The sequence below is a fragment of the Dipteris shenzhenensis genome, chromosome 5 (assembly GCF_047967505.1).
Source record: "Dipteris shenzhenensis isolate YYH24624 ecotype China chromosome 5, Dip_SZ_1.0, whole genome shotgun sequence".
Taxonomy (NCBI): domain Eukaryota; kingdom Viridiplantae; phylum Streptophyta; class Polypodiopsida; order Gleicheniales; family Dipteridaceae; genus Dipteris; species Dipteris shenzhenensis.
In genome coordinates, this window is record NC_141600.1 from 24,355,701 (window position 1) to 24,372,529 (window position 16,829).

The 16,829-nt window shown below is 42.1% G+C and overlaps 1 protein-coding gene across 2 annotated transcripts in view; it reads left to right on the forward strand.

Annotated features, from left to right (window-relative positions):
* The first annotated feature begins 6,246 nt into the window (after nucleotides 1–6,246).
* Nucleotides 6,247–16,829, forward strand: part of MCM9 (minichromosome maintenance 9) — a 55,604-nt gene continuing 45,021 nt past the window's right edge. Inside the window, exons 1-8 of one of the 2 annotated variants that reach the window (XM_087374663.1) lie at nucleotides 6,247–6,541; nucleotides 6,711–6,905; nucleotides 7,045–7,147; nucleotides 7,230–7,344; nucleotides 7,609–7,747; nucleotides 8,098–8,164; nucleotides 8,411–8,585; nucleotides 8,881–8,980. In XM_087374663.1, the coding sequence (XP_087230789.1) occupies nucleotides 6,745–6,905; nucleotides 7,045–7,147; nucleotides 7,230–7,344; nucleotides 7,609–7,747; nucleotides 8,098–8,164; nucleotides 8,411–8,585; nucleotides 8,881–8,980 (860 nt within the window). In that variant the 5' untranslated portion in view covers nucleotides 6,247–6,541; nucleotides 6,711–6,744. Of the gene's footprint in view, nucleotides 6,906–7,044; nucleotides 7,148–7,229; nucleotides 7,345–7,608; nucleotides 7,748–8,097; nucleotides 8,165–8,410; nucleotides 8,586–8,880; nucleotides 8,981–16,829 lie in introns of both variants that reach the window. The other variant, XM_087374664.1, reaches the window with a different exon arrangement.

Genomic DNA, 16,829 nt, shown 5'->3' on the forward strand with positions numbered 1-16,829 from the left:
GATTTGGTCAAAGTGAGCTCTCATTGGGAGGAAAAGAAGGATCCTCTACCTTTTATTTTAGTAACCAAGACTGTATTCTTGGAGCCATTCAAAAAAGAGGTTTTGATATGACCTTTTTCAAGACACAAAAAAGGCAAAGAAGTTCTCTTCCCATCATTGGAGGGCAACTACTACTGCATGATTTTGATTTCATGCAGATATTGGGAGAGCTTTTGGAAAGGCCAAAAACATGGACACATGGCACTCTGGAGGCTGCGATGTCATGGCCTCCTTGAAGCCCCTTTGTCCTCTTTTTGCTCTTTGATGGCCTCTTTGAAAATTCCAAAGCATGTTTGCCAAAAATAACCATACTTCATTCTAAATTAGCATAAATAAGAGTTGAAAATGCTTTATCATATCAGCATAAACAATATTTTTTTTTTTTGGTCATGTTGGCAAATAAAGCTTTTAAGAGGCTGCAACAAATAAAGCTTACAAGGGATCCTTATCTGCTCATTTCTTTGCCTCTTTTTAATCCCAAAATTGCCCTTCCTATGCCAAAAAAAATGGGTGTAATGGGCTCCCAGGAGGCCATGATATCATGGCCATGGATGATTTTTTTCATGAGCCCAATATGCCCTTTTTTTTTCATCTTGGAGAGTTACATGCATGCTTTTTGTTCGACCTTGATTGACAAGATAAGATCACCATAAAAGTAGCAACTAGTTCTCTCAAGAAGGCCATGAGATTGCATCCTTTTTAGAGCCCTCATTACTCCTTTTAATTGCTCTTGTTATAGCCACTTTTTGGTAATCTTAGAGCATTTTAGAGGTAGAAAAAAATAACCTAGGAAAGCAAAAGCACCTAATAGGCAAGCCAAACAAGAGCAGAAAGTATGACCAAATAGGGCTCTCAAGAGCAAAAAATAATACCAAATAAGGCTGTTGAGAGCCCTATTTGGTCATTTTTTAATTCTTCCAGGGTTTCTCCAAAGAAACCTCATTGACGCAAGAAAAAACCCCTTTGAAGTAGGTCTTCTAAGGTAGTTTCGTTGGCGAAACTACCATGGACAACACTTTTAAATGTTGCATAACTTTCACATCCAATGTCCAAATATAGTCATTTAGCCACTCAAATTGATCGGAAAACCCCATTTGAACACATCTATGGAGTTATATTTTGTAAAATCTTGCATATATAGTATTAAATATTACATGTATTTTATGAGAGTGATAGATAAGCCCAAGTTAATACTTTTAATAGTAATTTAAACTTCTTTAGAAACATATCCATAAATATGTTGTTATTTACGCTATTAAAGCACTAGAAAGCTCTTGTCATATTGATATAAATGTGTTAAACAAGTAATTATATAGGTATAATATTATTACATTGAGAGTGATTATGAGGGATGTTTCTTAAAAGAATTATTTTTCAGCACTTTTTTAAGGTAATAACAAGGGTACAAAGGATGTCTATGAATAAGATAATTTATGTTATGTAAAACTGAATGAGTGACAATTCTGTATATTTTTATAATAAAGGGATCTAGTTCTAGTGAAAATAAAAGTGTAAAAACCATGTTTCCTAAAGAAATGCAATTTTTTAAATCTCTTGAAAAACATGCTCAGATAAACCTGCTCATAGGTTTTGCTCGTAAAATTGATGCATCCCAAAGTACAAAGCTTCTTTGAGGAATTCATGATTGGTTAAGAAAGGACCAAGGAGGTTTTTGGGTAAAATGAACGTTAGGGTGTATGCATGTCTATTTTATGTCTAAGGATGGAGCTATTGACTTTAGATGGTGGTTTGGTATTTGAATGGGCCATACATACATTAAAGTCCTTCTGTGTTGGCATTAATTTCAAAGCATCTCTTTATGTCTTATTCTTTTGAGATTGTCAACATTTGTTTGCTTCTTGTTGTGCGTTTGTTTCTATTTCTATAAATGGAAGAGTACAACTCCTCCATCTAAGACAGGAGGAAGGGTAAAGCGAAAGTAGGGTCACCTCCCAAGAGGAGAGAGAGAAGAGCAAACTATCTAGACTAATGTTGTGGAGAGCGAGGGGGATTTGGGAGTGGATATGCTTGGGAACATAGAGGATACTACAGATGTTCATGATACTAAGGAGTCTAGAGATGAGCTTGGTTCGGGGGTTGAGGATATTGGTTTGGATCTTGTTGGTAGGGGAGATATCATTTCAAAGTGCAAACTTTTAGTTCAGATGAGTACCCCAAAATCCCTCTTTGCAGATTCACCACCTACGCTAGAGTGAGAGGCTTAAGGAGTGGTGGTGTAGCTACACTTAAGAGTCTGTTTGAGTATGAGGGATATTTCCCACAAAAGGGTGCTTTCATTGTTTCCATTTGTACAAGGAGTGGGGAGGAGACCGAGGTTATCCTAGCTAAGAGAGAGTATTGGTCTCTAATGTGGAGGGAGGTCAATGATATGTTTGAGAATGAGTTAGAACAAAGGCCAAATTTGCATTATCTATCTAATAAAATGTTTGTGTGGGAGGGTAACCATAGAACAATGGCATGGACGTTTGTGATAGAGGAGTCCTACAGAGAAACAAGGGCATGGACATTTGTGATATAACAATGTCATGGACGTCAGTGATAGAGGAGTCCTACAGAGAAACAAGGGCATACATGGTTTCATTTGTACATTGATCAATCCATGAAAGACCTCCAGTTTGCGGTGCATGAATTCATAAAATGCCATAATTTTTTGCTACTTTGTAGATTTCTTGTTTTGATTTTTTGAGTCAAGTTGGTCTTGGAATTTTCTTAATGCAGATTGAAGTCATAAAACCCAGTATAAGGGACGTTCTCATAATTGCCCCATAACTGCCAACAACATTTGTGAGTGTGATGCCTAGGCCTTTATGAGTACCTTATCCTCTCAAGAACGTCAGGTCATAAATAATGCCAGAAACAAAGAGGTGAAGGGAACTATAAGCTAGTACCTCTTAGTAGAGGGTACTTGGCATGTTTGGTGTTCCAGGTAAGCAAATTCTTGTTGCCTAATTTGGTTTCATTTTGTTCTTATTTGGGTAAGGACCAAGAATAAAAATATCTTTGGTATTTCGTATAACTTCTTTCTGGAGTATGAGCTCAAATTATGCCTCCTATGTCCACCCACTATAGGTTGAATTTAATACAGACGTGGATATCACTATTCTTTCCCTAAACCTAGATGTTTTATTTTCTTTCTAGCTATCGATTAACATAATGGTTAGCTTATTATGACTATTTTCTTTGTCATTGTGTACTTTGCTTCCAAATTTAAACTTATTCATGTTTGAATTTTGTCAGTTTTAGTGTGCTGCCTTTGTATGCTAAAGGAATGATGGCTAGGGCCATGTTGAGAGACAAGTGGTGTGATCAATAGAGCAAGGAATGCTTGCACTTTCCTTGTGTTTTTATGGATGATGAGTGCAAAGATAGACATAAGACACTTACAGAGTGAGTCCAGTGGTAGGAACTCTAGAAATAAAGACGAAACCAGAAGGATCAAGTGGAGCTAGAGAAGGCACAACAAGCGGTGTCATAACCAATGAGGAAGGCGCAGGAGGACAAAGAGCTAATCATGAATTTACTGGGAAGACTTTGAATGCACAAGGGATACTTGCAACCAACCAAACAAAAATGAATGTGTTAATGCCTTGGGAGTCGGGACAATCAAGCAATAGGAGCTCCTGCACAACCAAGTGCTTGCGGAGCATGCCACACTAAGGGTGACGATGAACCACATAGCGCAAGTAAGTCAATTATGGCCTTCCTAGATGACAAACTCCTCAATGATTTAGTATTGTGGCTGAATACTCATGCCTTGGTAGGTGGAGTCAGACCTCAATGGTCTTTATTGAGACTTGGATCAGAACAAATTGGGCAAGGAAGGGCATGAACGTGTTGAAAGTTAGATTTTTGAAAAAAGGTTTATGTGTCTTTCTCTTTGGAAAGCCTAAGATGGCAACAAGAGCCCTACAGCATGGTCTATGGACCATTTGAAATCAACCTTTATACTTGGAATGGTGGTCCAAGGATTTTTCTCCAGATGCCCCTAGATCCACCAGGATTCTAGTCTAGGTAGAGCTACCTAACCTTCCTCTTTATCTGTGTAATCAATTACCTTTCTTATGCTGTAATTTAGGAGAAGCCCTAGGGGTGGAACAAGAGAACTTTATTAATCGTAGAGGTAACCCAATTGTGTATCAAGAAGGATATTGTAGAGGAAATGCCCAAGACCCTCATAATTCTAAAAAGAAATGGTAGTACATTTAGGGAGCAGCCCCTAGTTTATAAGAATTTGCCCAATTCTTGCTTCTTGTGTGGACTATCTACACATGTGGTGAAAATTTGTCCTTTAAAAAGGGGAAAGCCCAAAGAGGCAAGCTAAAAATCAAGAAGTTTAGTGGCAAGAACTACCAACATTGGAAGATGTAGATTGAGGATTATCTGTACCAGAAGGACCTTTTCTTGTCATTAGGTGGGATCGCAAAGAAGCATGTAAGTATGTTAGCTGAAGGCTGGGAGGTTCTTGATAAAAAGGTGCTAGGAACAATACGATTGTGTTTGGGAGCATCAGTGGCTTTCAATGTTCTTAAAAAGAAGACAACAAAGGACTTGATGAGCACACTAGATACACTATACAAAAAACCATCAACTTCTAACAAGGTATTTCTTACGAAGCATCTATTCAATCTGAAGCATCAACTTCTAACAAGGTATTTCTTATGAAGCATCTATTCAATCTGAAGATGTCAGAAGGTGGGTCGATAGCTGATCATTTGAATCAGTTCAATACAAATACAAGCCAACTAAGGCTTGTAAGAGTAAAATTTGAGTAGGAGGTTCGAGCTCTCTTGATTTTATACTCATTGCCAAAAAGTTGGGATAGTTTGGTCTAATCAAACAATTGGATTGGTGCTTTGCAGGCATTACGACTGGTTGGTAGCATGTGTGGCAATCTGTAAAATTGCAACTGTGATCTATAGGAGAAATCGAGCGACCATGAAAATGCAACAAAAAAGTAACGAGGGCACGACTTATTTGCGAATTTAATACAAACAAGAAGATGAGTAGGTAATATGTCAGTATCTTATCCATTTGCAAGGCTTATTCTTGGCATTTATAGTCTTGGCACCCAAGAAAGGGACTGCTCCCTTGAATTATAACTCTTTGGGGAAGGAAGTGCGCCACCTCCCCGTCCACACTATGTGTGGTTATAATAATTATATATTATATATTATCATACAATTGCTCGTCCATTCAAAATTGCTTGTTTTCAATCTAAATTCTTACAACATTTGAAGCAAGGAAAGCCAAATTGAATGCAAGATCAAAAGATATCGATAGCTTTATTCATATGATTGTAGTTCATGGGACAATATTTTATAGACTTCAATGAGCATTAGTTATGAGCTTTTGTGAGCGTGGCCTTATTCATGTATTTTTGGGCTTCAACTCCCAAAATGCACAAACAATACGGACATTGCCAAGTCAATAATAAATCACCACCCTGACATTTGTAGGGAGGATTGGGTTCTAACTATGTCTCATGTCCACATTTTTACTCATTCGCTTTTTTCCTTTAAAAATTGGATTAAGTGGTAGTTATATGCTCCACGATGGAAGGCCTACTTGCTGCAACCTATTTAAGGGTGGGTGGGTTCAGAACACCCGCCCATCCATGGAAGAGGAAATAGAACTGGAGGATATTTATGTCACCACGGTGTGATTGGTGTTGCAGTTGGAGGAGATGGAGTGGGCCGATCATGTAGTGGTTGTAGGAGTTAGCCATGGAGCGGACGGCCTTCATGGCCCACCGGATACAAAAAGGCGGTGGGAAGGGTTGCCGTCCTACTTGGCCCAATAGGAGGGACGTGCCCGGCCTATAGTCCTCCAAGTGCTTCCATCCTCCAACTGCTATACCAATCACATGAATTAGCACCCTGAAGATGAACGTCGGGTGGTGTGGACCACTAGACTGGGCGACCATCTTCGAATTCTATTTCCTCCTCCATGGGCGGGCGAGCGGGTGGTCTGAATCTATCCTCAGTGTTTGGGCCGATCCCTCCTACAACCTTTTGGAAGGTGGCCAGCGGGTGGTGTGAACTCAGCCTAAGTGTCCGAAGAAGTGGCACCGAACGTCCCTCGGCCACCGTTTGTGCCACGTAGGATGACACATGGATGGCCAGCTAGGACAAGTATGAAAGTGCTTCCCGCCATGGAAGCTCGAGCTGTGCTCGGCTATGGCGACGGACCTCTGCTCTGTTGTTTTCTCAGAAGCTTTTCTTGATGCCTGTGAGAGTAGCTTCCCCAATTTCTGAATCCTGCTCAAAAATGATGCCTCCACCTCTTCTCATTTTGTATGCAATCGCTTCTGTCACTCAGCGGGCTTTGTTTCCTTCCGACAAACAGGTTTGAGCAGCTGACTCAGAAATGCACCGCTTCTCTCAGTGAGCAGGCTTCGCTTCCTTCCGGCAAACAAGTTTGCGGAGCTGATTTCTGAGGAAGAGTCATGGAGGATTACACTGTTCCATCAGAAGCGGTCTAAGTATGCATGGCCCTCTCTCAGTTAGCAGTTTATGTTTCCTTCCGACAAACACGTTTGAGCAGATGATTTCTGAGGAATAGTCATGGACGATAAACTGATCCACCAGAAGCCCTTGCTCGACGAAATGCGTCACTTCTCTCATTGAGCACGCTTTGTTTCCTTCCAACAGACAGGATTGAGAAGCTGATTTCTGAGGAAGAATCATGGACGATACACTGATCAATCAGAAGGGGAATAAGCCCTTACTCCACGACTCGGATTTTCAATCAGCTTGCCAGGATTTCCTGCAGACTCACCATAAAAGGGAGTTAGAGACAATTTATTTTGCGGAAGAAGACACTCTCAATTATGCCATCATAATCGAGTACGTGACGATACAGGCAAATTGGGTTAGCCGCTGTGTTATAGCGTTTCAATCTAGAACATTTCCAAAATTGTTTCCATATTGGTTTTGGATTTAAACGGCGATACCTTGTTCGTTTGTCTGTTGGATGCTGAACCAGATATGCTGAGCTTTTGGATTTCAAATCATGGGTTGCGGAATGTCTATATTTTCGACCCTCCAAGTTCTTACTCTTATTCGATGATGCAATTCGTAGCGCTCAAGTAGGGCTATTTTTTTTGCTCATTGGCCTGATTGTGCAGCAATCTGTGTATCTTTGCAAAAGCTAATAGTATTTTTTCTCAGACTGAGATCAAGAACGTCTACGAAAAGGGAAAGGGTTGTCAAGATCCAGACATACCGATAAAAGAAAATGTCCACGTTCGTCTCAACGTTCAAGGATCCGCTGCCGAGTGTCCAGGCAATTATCTATATCCCCGTTTTGTAAATTCAAAAACATTGACTGATGGTGCCGCCTTGCCAATTAGAATTTCCGCATTTAGAATTCCGCCTGAGGAAACAATGCAGATACTCGCTTTTATTTCTTCACTCGATCTGTTTTGCAATTTCATTCTGTGCCTATTTTTTCAAAAAACCTATCAGGAAAAATGCTGGCACTTTCAAAAGTTTGTCTTGTGCCCCCTTGGATAAGGTCCTTTAATGATTCTGGCATTTCCTTTTGCAGAAACTCAGCCAAATATAAGCAAAATACGCGTTAAAGACATAGGTCATCTCATCACACTCAAGGGAACAGTCATTCGATCAGGAGCTATAAAGTTGCTGGAGGGAGAACGATTGTATGAATGTGCAAAATGCAAGCACAGGTGCAAATTTTTATAGGATTTAAGTAGCACGAGCCTCCACCCTGCACAACCTCAAGGAGAAAGAGGAATGTGACGATCAATTTACAACGATTCTAGGATAATTCTGAAATGCAAAGTCAGGCGTCGGCCTATACGTGTTCTGAAACATACAAGAGCGAAACAGGGTCAACGTTGGTCTGACAGAATAGTGGCTTAATAATCTTTCTGCTTGGAAACAATTTTCACCGAATGTTGTGAAGATTTGAGGGTGGAGTGGGAGCCATTATTTCATCTGTACTGTTTCGCATGCTATCATCAATGTATGGCTGCTGTCATTGGCCTTACTGAATCTCAAGGTTCCTTTTTCACAGATTCAAAGTATATCCTGACCTAGAGACAGGCGACTCTATTCAGCATCCAACTTCTTGTCCTTCTCAGGTTTGACTTTTTTCAGATAGGGTTCTTTCAAATTCGAGCATGGAGTGTGTGGCTTACTTGTAGTTAAAGGTTCAGACTTCTGATTCTAGTAATCTCTCTAGGACAGTTTCATCCTATGTATGACGTGTGTCCTGATTGTGGAACACTCGGGGCTTAATCTTCTTTTTATTTCAAGAGACAGATCCTGTTTGCATACTTCCTGACTGCAAAACACTCATGATTTTGTTGCTAATACTTGCTGCCCAGCGAACTAAGCCATGCCATGGAACCACTTTTCACTACGTGGAAGGGACAAAAGTGTGCCATGATTACCAAGAAATCAAAATTCAGGAGAACATGCAGATGCTGGGTGTCGGTTCAGTGCCAAGGTCCATTACTGTAGTCCTTAAAGATGACCTGGTGGATTCAGTGAAAGCTGGTGGTAAGCTCCTGTATGTCCTTTTAAGCTGTTCTTGAAGTTTTGAAAATATAACACAACAATTGGGTTGCATTTTCCATCAGTACTATCAATCAGAAACTCCTGGTCCCCTGCCTTCAAAAGATTATGAGTATTGTACAGTTATGCTCTTAATGAAAGTTTAGATCATGACCTTTAAAAGATTATGAGTGTTGTAGAGTTATGCTCTTAATCAAAGGCTAGATTTGGAGTTTATGGGATTCTTTTGTTGGTTCATCACCTGTTTGTAATCTATTAAACCTCGACTTGGGGTTTGTAGACGATGTTGTTGTGACAGGGATACTTTTTGCAAAATGGCGCCCTCTTATTAAGGATGTGCGTTGTGATTTGGAGCTGATGCTGCTTGCCAATTATATCAGGTAGGATGCTGAGACTCTTCTAATTTCTTTTTAATAAAGCAAAAGATAGAAACGCATGATGATCTATGAATGCGTAGTAAATGCCAAGGACATGGGACTGAAAAGACCGCGCACAACAATATTTGGGAATAATTTTAGAATGACATTGGAAATTTATGAGAAACTCCATCTCCATCGAACTTATGTGAAGGACTGTTTGCAGCTTAAGCATACATAAACAGAAAGAAACCCTAGTTATCTGATATTGTTCGTGAGTAAAGGAGCAGGAAAACTCTGTAATGATAGCAGAGAACAAGATTTGTATTGAATCAGAATGTCTGAATACCATGGCCTCTCTCATATATTGTGTGAACAGTCACACTGGAAAGGCTGCATGTCTCAAAGGTGTATGTATGTACCTCTTGTGAAGGGTTTGACCCTTAATGAGATATACAATGTATTGCTCTAAATAGAAGTTTCCCTCTGATGAAAGAGTCCGTCTCTTTAATATAGCTCTGTATTTTTTGAAAGAATGTGCCTCATAGGAATTTCTCCATTGAAAGGGCATATCTTTTGACAAGTACCTATCCATTGAACCATCCAAAAGTTAAAGGTTATGAAATGACTAGAGCCACAGATCGTGACATCCTTGAAAATGTTGGTGAAAAAGATGATTTGGAGTTGTGTAGATAATAGTAGATGATCGAAAAAGCGCTGGAGAAGTTTAGGGTACTGTTCTGTTATATGGCATTGAAGTTTTCCTAGTTGCTTCTCTATACGATAAAATTGTGATATGTCGATGATGAGGTCTTGCATAGTAGTAGGAATAAGGATGATATAGTCATCGTGGATTATTAGAACATAATCATCTAATGCTGGAATGGTATCATCACCTTAAAACGAAGGCTTTCATCTTTACCCCAAGACGGATGCTCTTGACTGTGTGTTAGAACACTTGTGGCTATCAAAAGCAGTAATTTGGTTTGCTTGTGTAGCTATGTTAGGAGCGTCAGTCATGACACCAAATGGTAGATTTGGGTCAACAATGTGCATGAGCATTGTTGTAGTAAGTGCTTGCTTGAGGTGTTGGCATCTCTACTTTGCCTCAGGTAGCCACATTAGAAACCATTGTGCTTTCAAAAATTTGGACGTAGAGTGTCAATCTGTGAGAGCTGATAACCAACATATCTAGATATGGCCAGACTTATTCCAGTGAAATTGTCAGAAAATGTCAACCCTTGAGTACTGACTAAGCAACAGCTATGCCACATTTGCCAGGCTGGAGTGCCCATGCTTCCACTCTCATTTCCAAGATCATTGGATCAAGTCTCTTCTCTTTGACTCTTTGATCCGCCCAAGCTGGTATGTATGGCAGTCCGTACTAGGGGCCCGACCTATCAGAGATGGATTGGGAGAGGCTCTAGGTTTTACTATTTGCACGGATGGTCCGTAGTAAACCTTTAGTCTCACACTAGATCCTGTTGGCTGAGTTCAGAGTTGCCTCCTCCAGCTTGACCTAGCCTTCCAGATGATCACATATGTCAATGGAGTGAAAGATTTGGTTCCAGATGAGCGCACACAACTCAATCCCGCATTCAAACAACAGGTCACACCAAACTGTAGCCTTTATTTCACAAAGTTGTGAAGGAACTTCAATCCTTCCGACTCTGGGGGATGTGCAGCAACACTCAGGCAGCAACCATGAAGGGATGGTGAAGAATGTGCTCACCCGCTCAGAGGGCTTTAGTGGGATCCAATGTACTCGTTCAAGCTCATCTTCGGCTTGTCTTGCAGATTGCTCTCTCATTGCGACTTCTAGCATGCTGCTCTTATGCTATGGCCCTGGTCATGGGACTTGCTTCTAGCATGCCGCCAAGCCTCGTCTCTTTGGCAGCTTTGTGACAAGCAACTCTCACTTGCTTTGCCACTGTCAGCAACTTACTCAAAGTGGTAGATGCTTTAAGCAAGTTTGGCTGTATGAATTATCTTGATTTGAAGAGATCCAATTGGATCTTTATGACCCTTTATCCTGAAGATGAATTTTCCATCACATATGGGATGAACGGCTGGCCCTCTAGCAAGAAAAATTAGAGAGTATTCCATTGGAGTGGTTTTCTTTTCTAAATGGGAAAGGTCTTTGTACTTAGGTGAGGGATACAAGAGTAGTACTTTTTGATTAGCCTTCTTCTTTAGTGCTAGCCTTTGTCACGGGGCTGAGTCTGCCCTTCACCTTTGGAGTGTTGACGGGACCTCAGTACAAAGACCTTTGTATGAATGGATGCTCACGTATGTGTGGGTGTGTGGATTTGTATATGTGAGAGCATACATTTATACTATGGCCTATATCCACTGTTGGGCTTGATGATGTCAGTAGGGATGTCATAGTAGCTAGTGTTAGAAATGAATCCGTATAGAGGGTATCTTGCACGGAAGATTGAGAGTGTCCCAGGAATTACATGCGGAAGTGTTAAATAGGGAATCAAATACTTTTTTACTTTTGTGTACTCAAACAACCAGGTGTGGGGCGGACCCTACTTGCCCTCGTTGGCCGTTCGGCTGTGGAGACTATTCAGCATTGTTTATGGGACTGCAGACAGGCTTGGGTCATCTGGAAGGGGATTGCCAGGATTTTCAGTTCTTTTGCCTCTTCCCCTTTCTTCATGACTTGGGGCTCAGTTGCTTTGATCTCTCTTTCAGGGCCTCAAGTCTTTTTTGAGAGACATGACTCATCATGGGCCTTGGTGATCAGACGACACTTGATTGAGTCATGTTCTCTGGCTGACACTTCAGCATACTCTTTAGGGCTGTGCATGCTTTTGTGGACACCTCCTAGGAGACACTGGCGAGCATTCCAGCGTGGCACATTTGGAACAGAGGCTTTGGATGGGACTCAGGTTCACCCTGCTTGCACTCTAGCCAGTATATGAACAGACACTATACATACACTGATGGCTACCCGGACGAGTATGCAGGGATCCTCTCGGGCAGCCACTGCCAGGAGGGTTATTTTCCTCAAGGAATGGAGGGGCTCCCCTTCTTCTCTGAGACTTCCACAGGATTGAATAGGCATTTTGAGCCGCAACCTTGGTTATTTTCTACCTCATCTGAGGGTTTGTTTTTCATGCACATCATGATGTGTCTCCGCATAGAGCTTGCTGTTGCTGTTTTCATTCATACTTAATGGAAGTTTATTTTTTGCAAAAAAAAACCCAGGTGTGTATGTGTAGACTAGTAAGTAGATAGTGCTTCAGAGATTAGAACCAACAAAATAAATTTCTGTCCACAAACAGACACAATACAAAAGAGGTCTAGAGTCCCACCAAACCGTGGTCCTCTGTCCCTACCAAAATATTGCCCTACTACCTCTGTGGCACTTCTAGAGCCTCTGCACCCTGATCTTCTGTAGACTTGGTCACCTGTGTGGGCAAACACACCTCCAAGCTATCCTTCCAGACAGCTACTTGTGAGGCAGTGATATGCCTAGAAGACTTGACCTTTTTGCTGCCCTTGTTACGCTCTAGCCGAGGTAGCATGACCTCGGAAGAATTAGTCGACATTTCCCTTAAAGGATCTATGTTTGTAATTATTGGTTTGCGCTTCATGTAAATGATTGAGAGGGAATTAATGTCAAGGTCCTAGGTGAGGGATGATAGCACCAGACTAGGTGGATCTAAGGCTAAGGGCCTAATGCAAAGAATGTGCCTAGGGGCAAAGGATTTAAGGCATCCCAAGAGAGGGGTGAAATGTTGCATTAGGAAGGCCCTATATGGATGACATGTGGCATCTAGATCCATCTAGGGAGATGGGGCTTGTTGAGGCTAGAGAGAGAAGAGAAGGATTTTCACGTATGGGTTTTTTGATCGGAATTCTCAATCTGCTTGTTTAGCTTCAGCAAGGTTGGCTGGGAGGATATCCATGGTGCTGCTCCCGTGATCTGTAGTAGGAATAGATAGTTATTGTGTGACATTTGGTATCAGAGCCCAAGGCAAGGATTGGAGAGACAATCGGAGTGAGGGAAGAAAGACGTGGAGTTGGATCGTCGAAGGACCAGAGCCAATTCAACGGAGAGTCTATGCGACGGGCAGACTGTGTTGATGCTGCGATGTGACGACGAACAACTGGCCTACGCATCGATCGGCGCTAGCCTACGCAAGCTTGTCGCAGAGCGCAGGAAAGGAAGGGATTGGCGAACAGCGCGGTGGTCCTCTGGCACTGACGAGTAGAAATTGCGGTGTGTAGGGTAATTGACGAAATTGTTGATGATCATCCCGTAAGGCTGTGACGAAACTCAGGTTACATGGACGTATAGCTGTTGGCGCTCCCGTAACTACAACGGAAGGGGGGGGCGTAACAGGAACTCGGGAATTAGGGAGACCCTTTGACGTTGATTGCCCATGACGACGAACAACAGGAGCTCGTGAGCGGGGAGACCATTTGACACGAATAGCCCGACAGACAAAGGAAGAGGCCACGTAATCCAAGAAGGCTGTGGTGAAATCGTTGATGACCAGGGAGCTCTCTTTGACCTCCATCAGTTTCGTGTTTTTTTTTCTTCCTGATTTAGTCGGGTGATGCTCTACTTTCATAGATAAGATCTCGTGAGTGATCAGCCTGCATGAGGCTTTGATGTTGTAGCAGGGACAGATTATGCCTGTGCATATGCCTGTGTGCTTTAGTCAGAGTCAGTTTACAGGAATTTCCCTAGTATAGGGAAAAGCGCGGTTTGAGATACATGCCTGTGTTAAATGCCTAGTCAGTGTGCACGTGGGATTGCAGGTATTCCCTAGTATAGGGAATCGTGTCAGACTGTTAGTACACTGAATTGTGTCAGCTTGTAAATACAGTTTTCTAGTGGTGTTTATTTTATTAAAAAAAACAAAAACAAAACACCCATTGGACTGGATGGAAGCAGAAGAGGGAGCTTCCAGGAGGGACCCTGGTGAGTCAGGAGTCCGGCCGGCCCAGCAGGTGTCGCGCCCAGTAGCTCATACTTTATCTGGCAGGATTGCATTGCTTGAGGATGCCTTGCAACAGTTGTTAGCGCAGCAATTACAGGCCAATGCAGGGCAGTCTGAACTTAGGAGAGCGATACACAGTATGTCTGCCAGACCTTCTCGAGAGGAGAAGGGAAAGGCTCCAATGGAACCGGAGTCTAGTGTCCATACGGTCGAGCCTAGGAAGGCTAAAGTGCCAAATATTGCCAATTATAGGCCTGAAAAGTATTCTGGTCAGATGAATGACTGTAGCTCCGATGTCATTGAGACCTGGTTACACAAATGGGACGAGGCGTTCGCCATTTGTGAAATCAGAAATGACATCAAGAAGATCCGTGAGGCCACCTACATGTTTAGTGAGGCAGTGGATCGGTGGTGGATTAAACAACAAAAAGATGGTATAGCATCCACTACCTGGGAGGGGTTTAAAAGAGAGTTCAGGAAACACTTCTTACCTTTTGACAAAGCATCCCGAGCTTGGGATCAATATAGGAACCTTCGTCAGAGAAATTTATCAGTGGCAGAATACACTGATAAGTTTCGAGAGAGTGTAATGAAGGTTGATGAATCCTTGCCTCAATCAATCCAAATGAAAGATTTCATATTTGGATTGAATGATCGAATAAAAATGGAAGTTCGGGCTAAGTACACGAATACGTTAGATGATGCAATAGCCATAGCCTTGAACTATGAGGATGCCAAGGGCAGCAGGCCAAGTGGGTTTGCACAGGTCGGAACCAAGTATGGGTATCCGAAGAAATCTGGGTTTAAGAAGAAATGGACTAGTAGAGGGAGTGGTTCTCAGCCGAGTGGTCAAGCCAAGCAGGTGAAACCGGCTGAAACTCCTAAACCAAGTACCACCATTGGAGTGAAAAGGAAAGTTACCCCAATGGCAGCCCGGGCTTGGTCTAAGTCTCCCTTAAACCCAGAGCAAAGGGAAAAAGCGAGGAGAGAAGGCTTATGTTTTGGTTGTCTTCAGCCTCATCAGTGGAAGGATTGTCCACGTAACAAAGATCGTCGGATGGCTGAGATGGTGATCTCAGAATGCGACGTGGAGATGGAGGGAAGTCCGAGAGCGGAAGAGATGCAGATTCAGCTAGTGGGATCTTCTCAGAGGTTAGTACCTTGTTTATTATGTGTGTCTGTTGCTAAGCTAGTGATGAGTGCACCTGATAACATCCTATCTAAGCCCGCAGCAACGGGGTATACAGCCTTTAATGATACGGAGTTAATTAAAATGAAAGGGCAAGTGGCCAATCATGATGTCATTGTGTTGTTTGACTCGGCGTCAACTCACAACGTGATTAACTCCAAGCTCGTGAAGAGGTTGAAATTAAAGACAAGTCCATCTGACTATGCGTATACGGTCAGGATGGCAGATGGAAGTTCAACTGAAGTATGGGACCAAAGGGTTACCCAGTTGGAGCTTCGGATTCAGGACTATGCTGAGAAGCTTGATTTTGAAATGACCAAGCTTGCTCATGCAGATATAGCCCTGGGTATGGCGTGGCATTCTAGGAAGAATCCAGCCATTGATTGGAAAAAGCACGTATATCAATTCAAGATGAATGATGTGCTTTATGTCTTGCGAGGTGAGAAAGATATACCTCAGGGACCGTTGGTTTCCGTGATGGAAATCCGAAAAGCTCAAGGAGAGTTTTTATTCCTTTGCACAGCATCGGTAGAGCCGGTTGATGATTCTTCGGCTAGCACTGATGTTACGCAAAGTGGTGAGATGGCCAAGCGGGCTAATCTTATAACAGAGGAGTTCTCTGAATGTTTTAGGGATGAACTACCTTATGGGTTACCTCCAATGCGGAATGTTCAGCATAAGATTGAACTGATTCCGGGGGTAGAACCTGTAAATAGACCTCCCTATAGAATGAGTTTTACTGAAGAGGCGGAGGTGCGTAGACAACTGGAAGAATACCTCAAGTTGGGGCAGATTCAACCAAGTTTCTCACCTTTTGCTTCGCCAGTGATATTACAGAAAAAAAAGAATGATACGTTTCGCCTCTGTATAGATTACAGAGCATTGAATAATATCACTGTTAAGCACAGGTATCCGATGGCTCGGATTGATGATTTGCTAGATGCATTACATGGAGCCGTGATTTTCAGCAAGATAGATCTTAAGTGTGGCTACCATCAGATCCGGATTAGAGCCGAGGATGTGCATAAAACCGCTTTCAGAAGCAGGTTTGGTCATTATGAGTTTTTGGTAATGCCCTTTGGACTTACCAATGCTCCAGCGACATTCGTCATGCTTATGAACGATTTACTACGTCCGTATATCGGAAAGTTTGTAGTATATTTTATTGACGATATCCTGATATTCAGTAAAAGTATTACTGAGCATTGTGAACACTTAAGAGTAGTGTTCAGTACTTTGAGGAAAGCCAGCCTTTATGTAAATAAAAAGAAAACTATACTGTGTATGGTTAGGCTTGAATATTTAGGATTCATAATTACTCGAGAGGGGGTAGAAATGGATCCAAAGAAAGTGGCTGCGATACTAACTTGGCCAATCCCTCAGAGTCTGACCGCATTATTTGCGATCATTCTTGGGATTTGTCCAATTTTATAGGAGGCATATCAAAGGATATTCCGAAATAGTATCGCCATTGACTGATCTGACCTCAGACAAAGTACCTTTTATATGGGGACAGAATTAACAAGAAAGTTTCAACACCATAAAACAAGCTGTGGTCACAGGATCGGTGTTAAAAATAGTTGATCCCCAGAAACCGTTGTTCCTGGAAACCGATGCAAGTGGCATTGCGGTAGGAGCAGTTCTCCTTCAAGAGGGAAGGCCAGTAGCCTTTGAAAGCAAGAAGCTTTCTCCCTCTCAAAGGAATTGGCCAACTCATGAATTG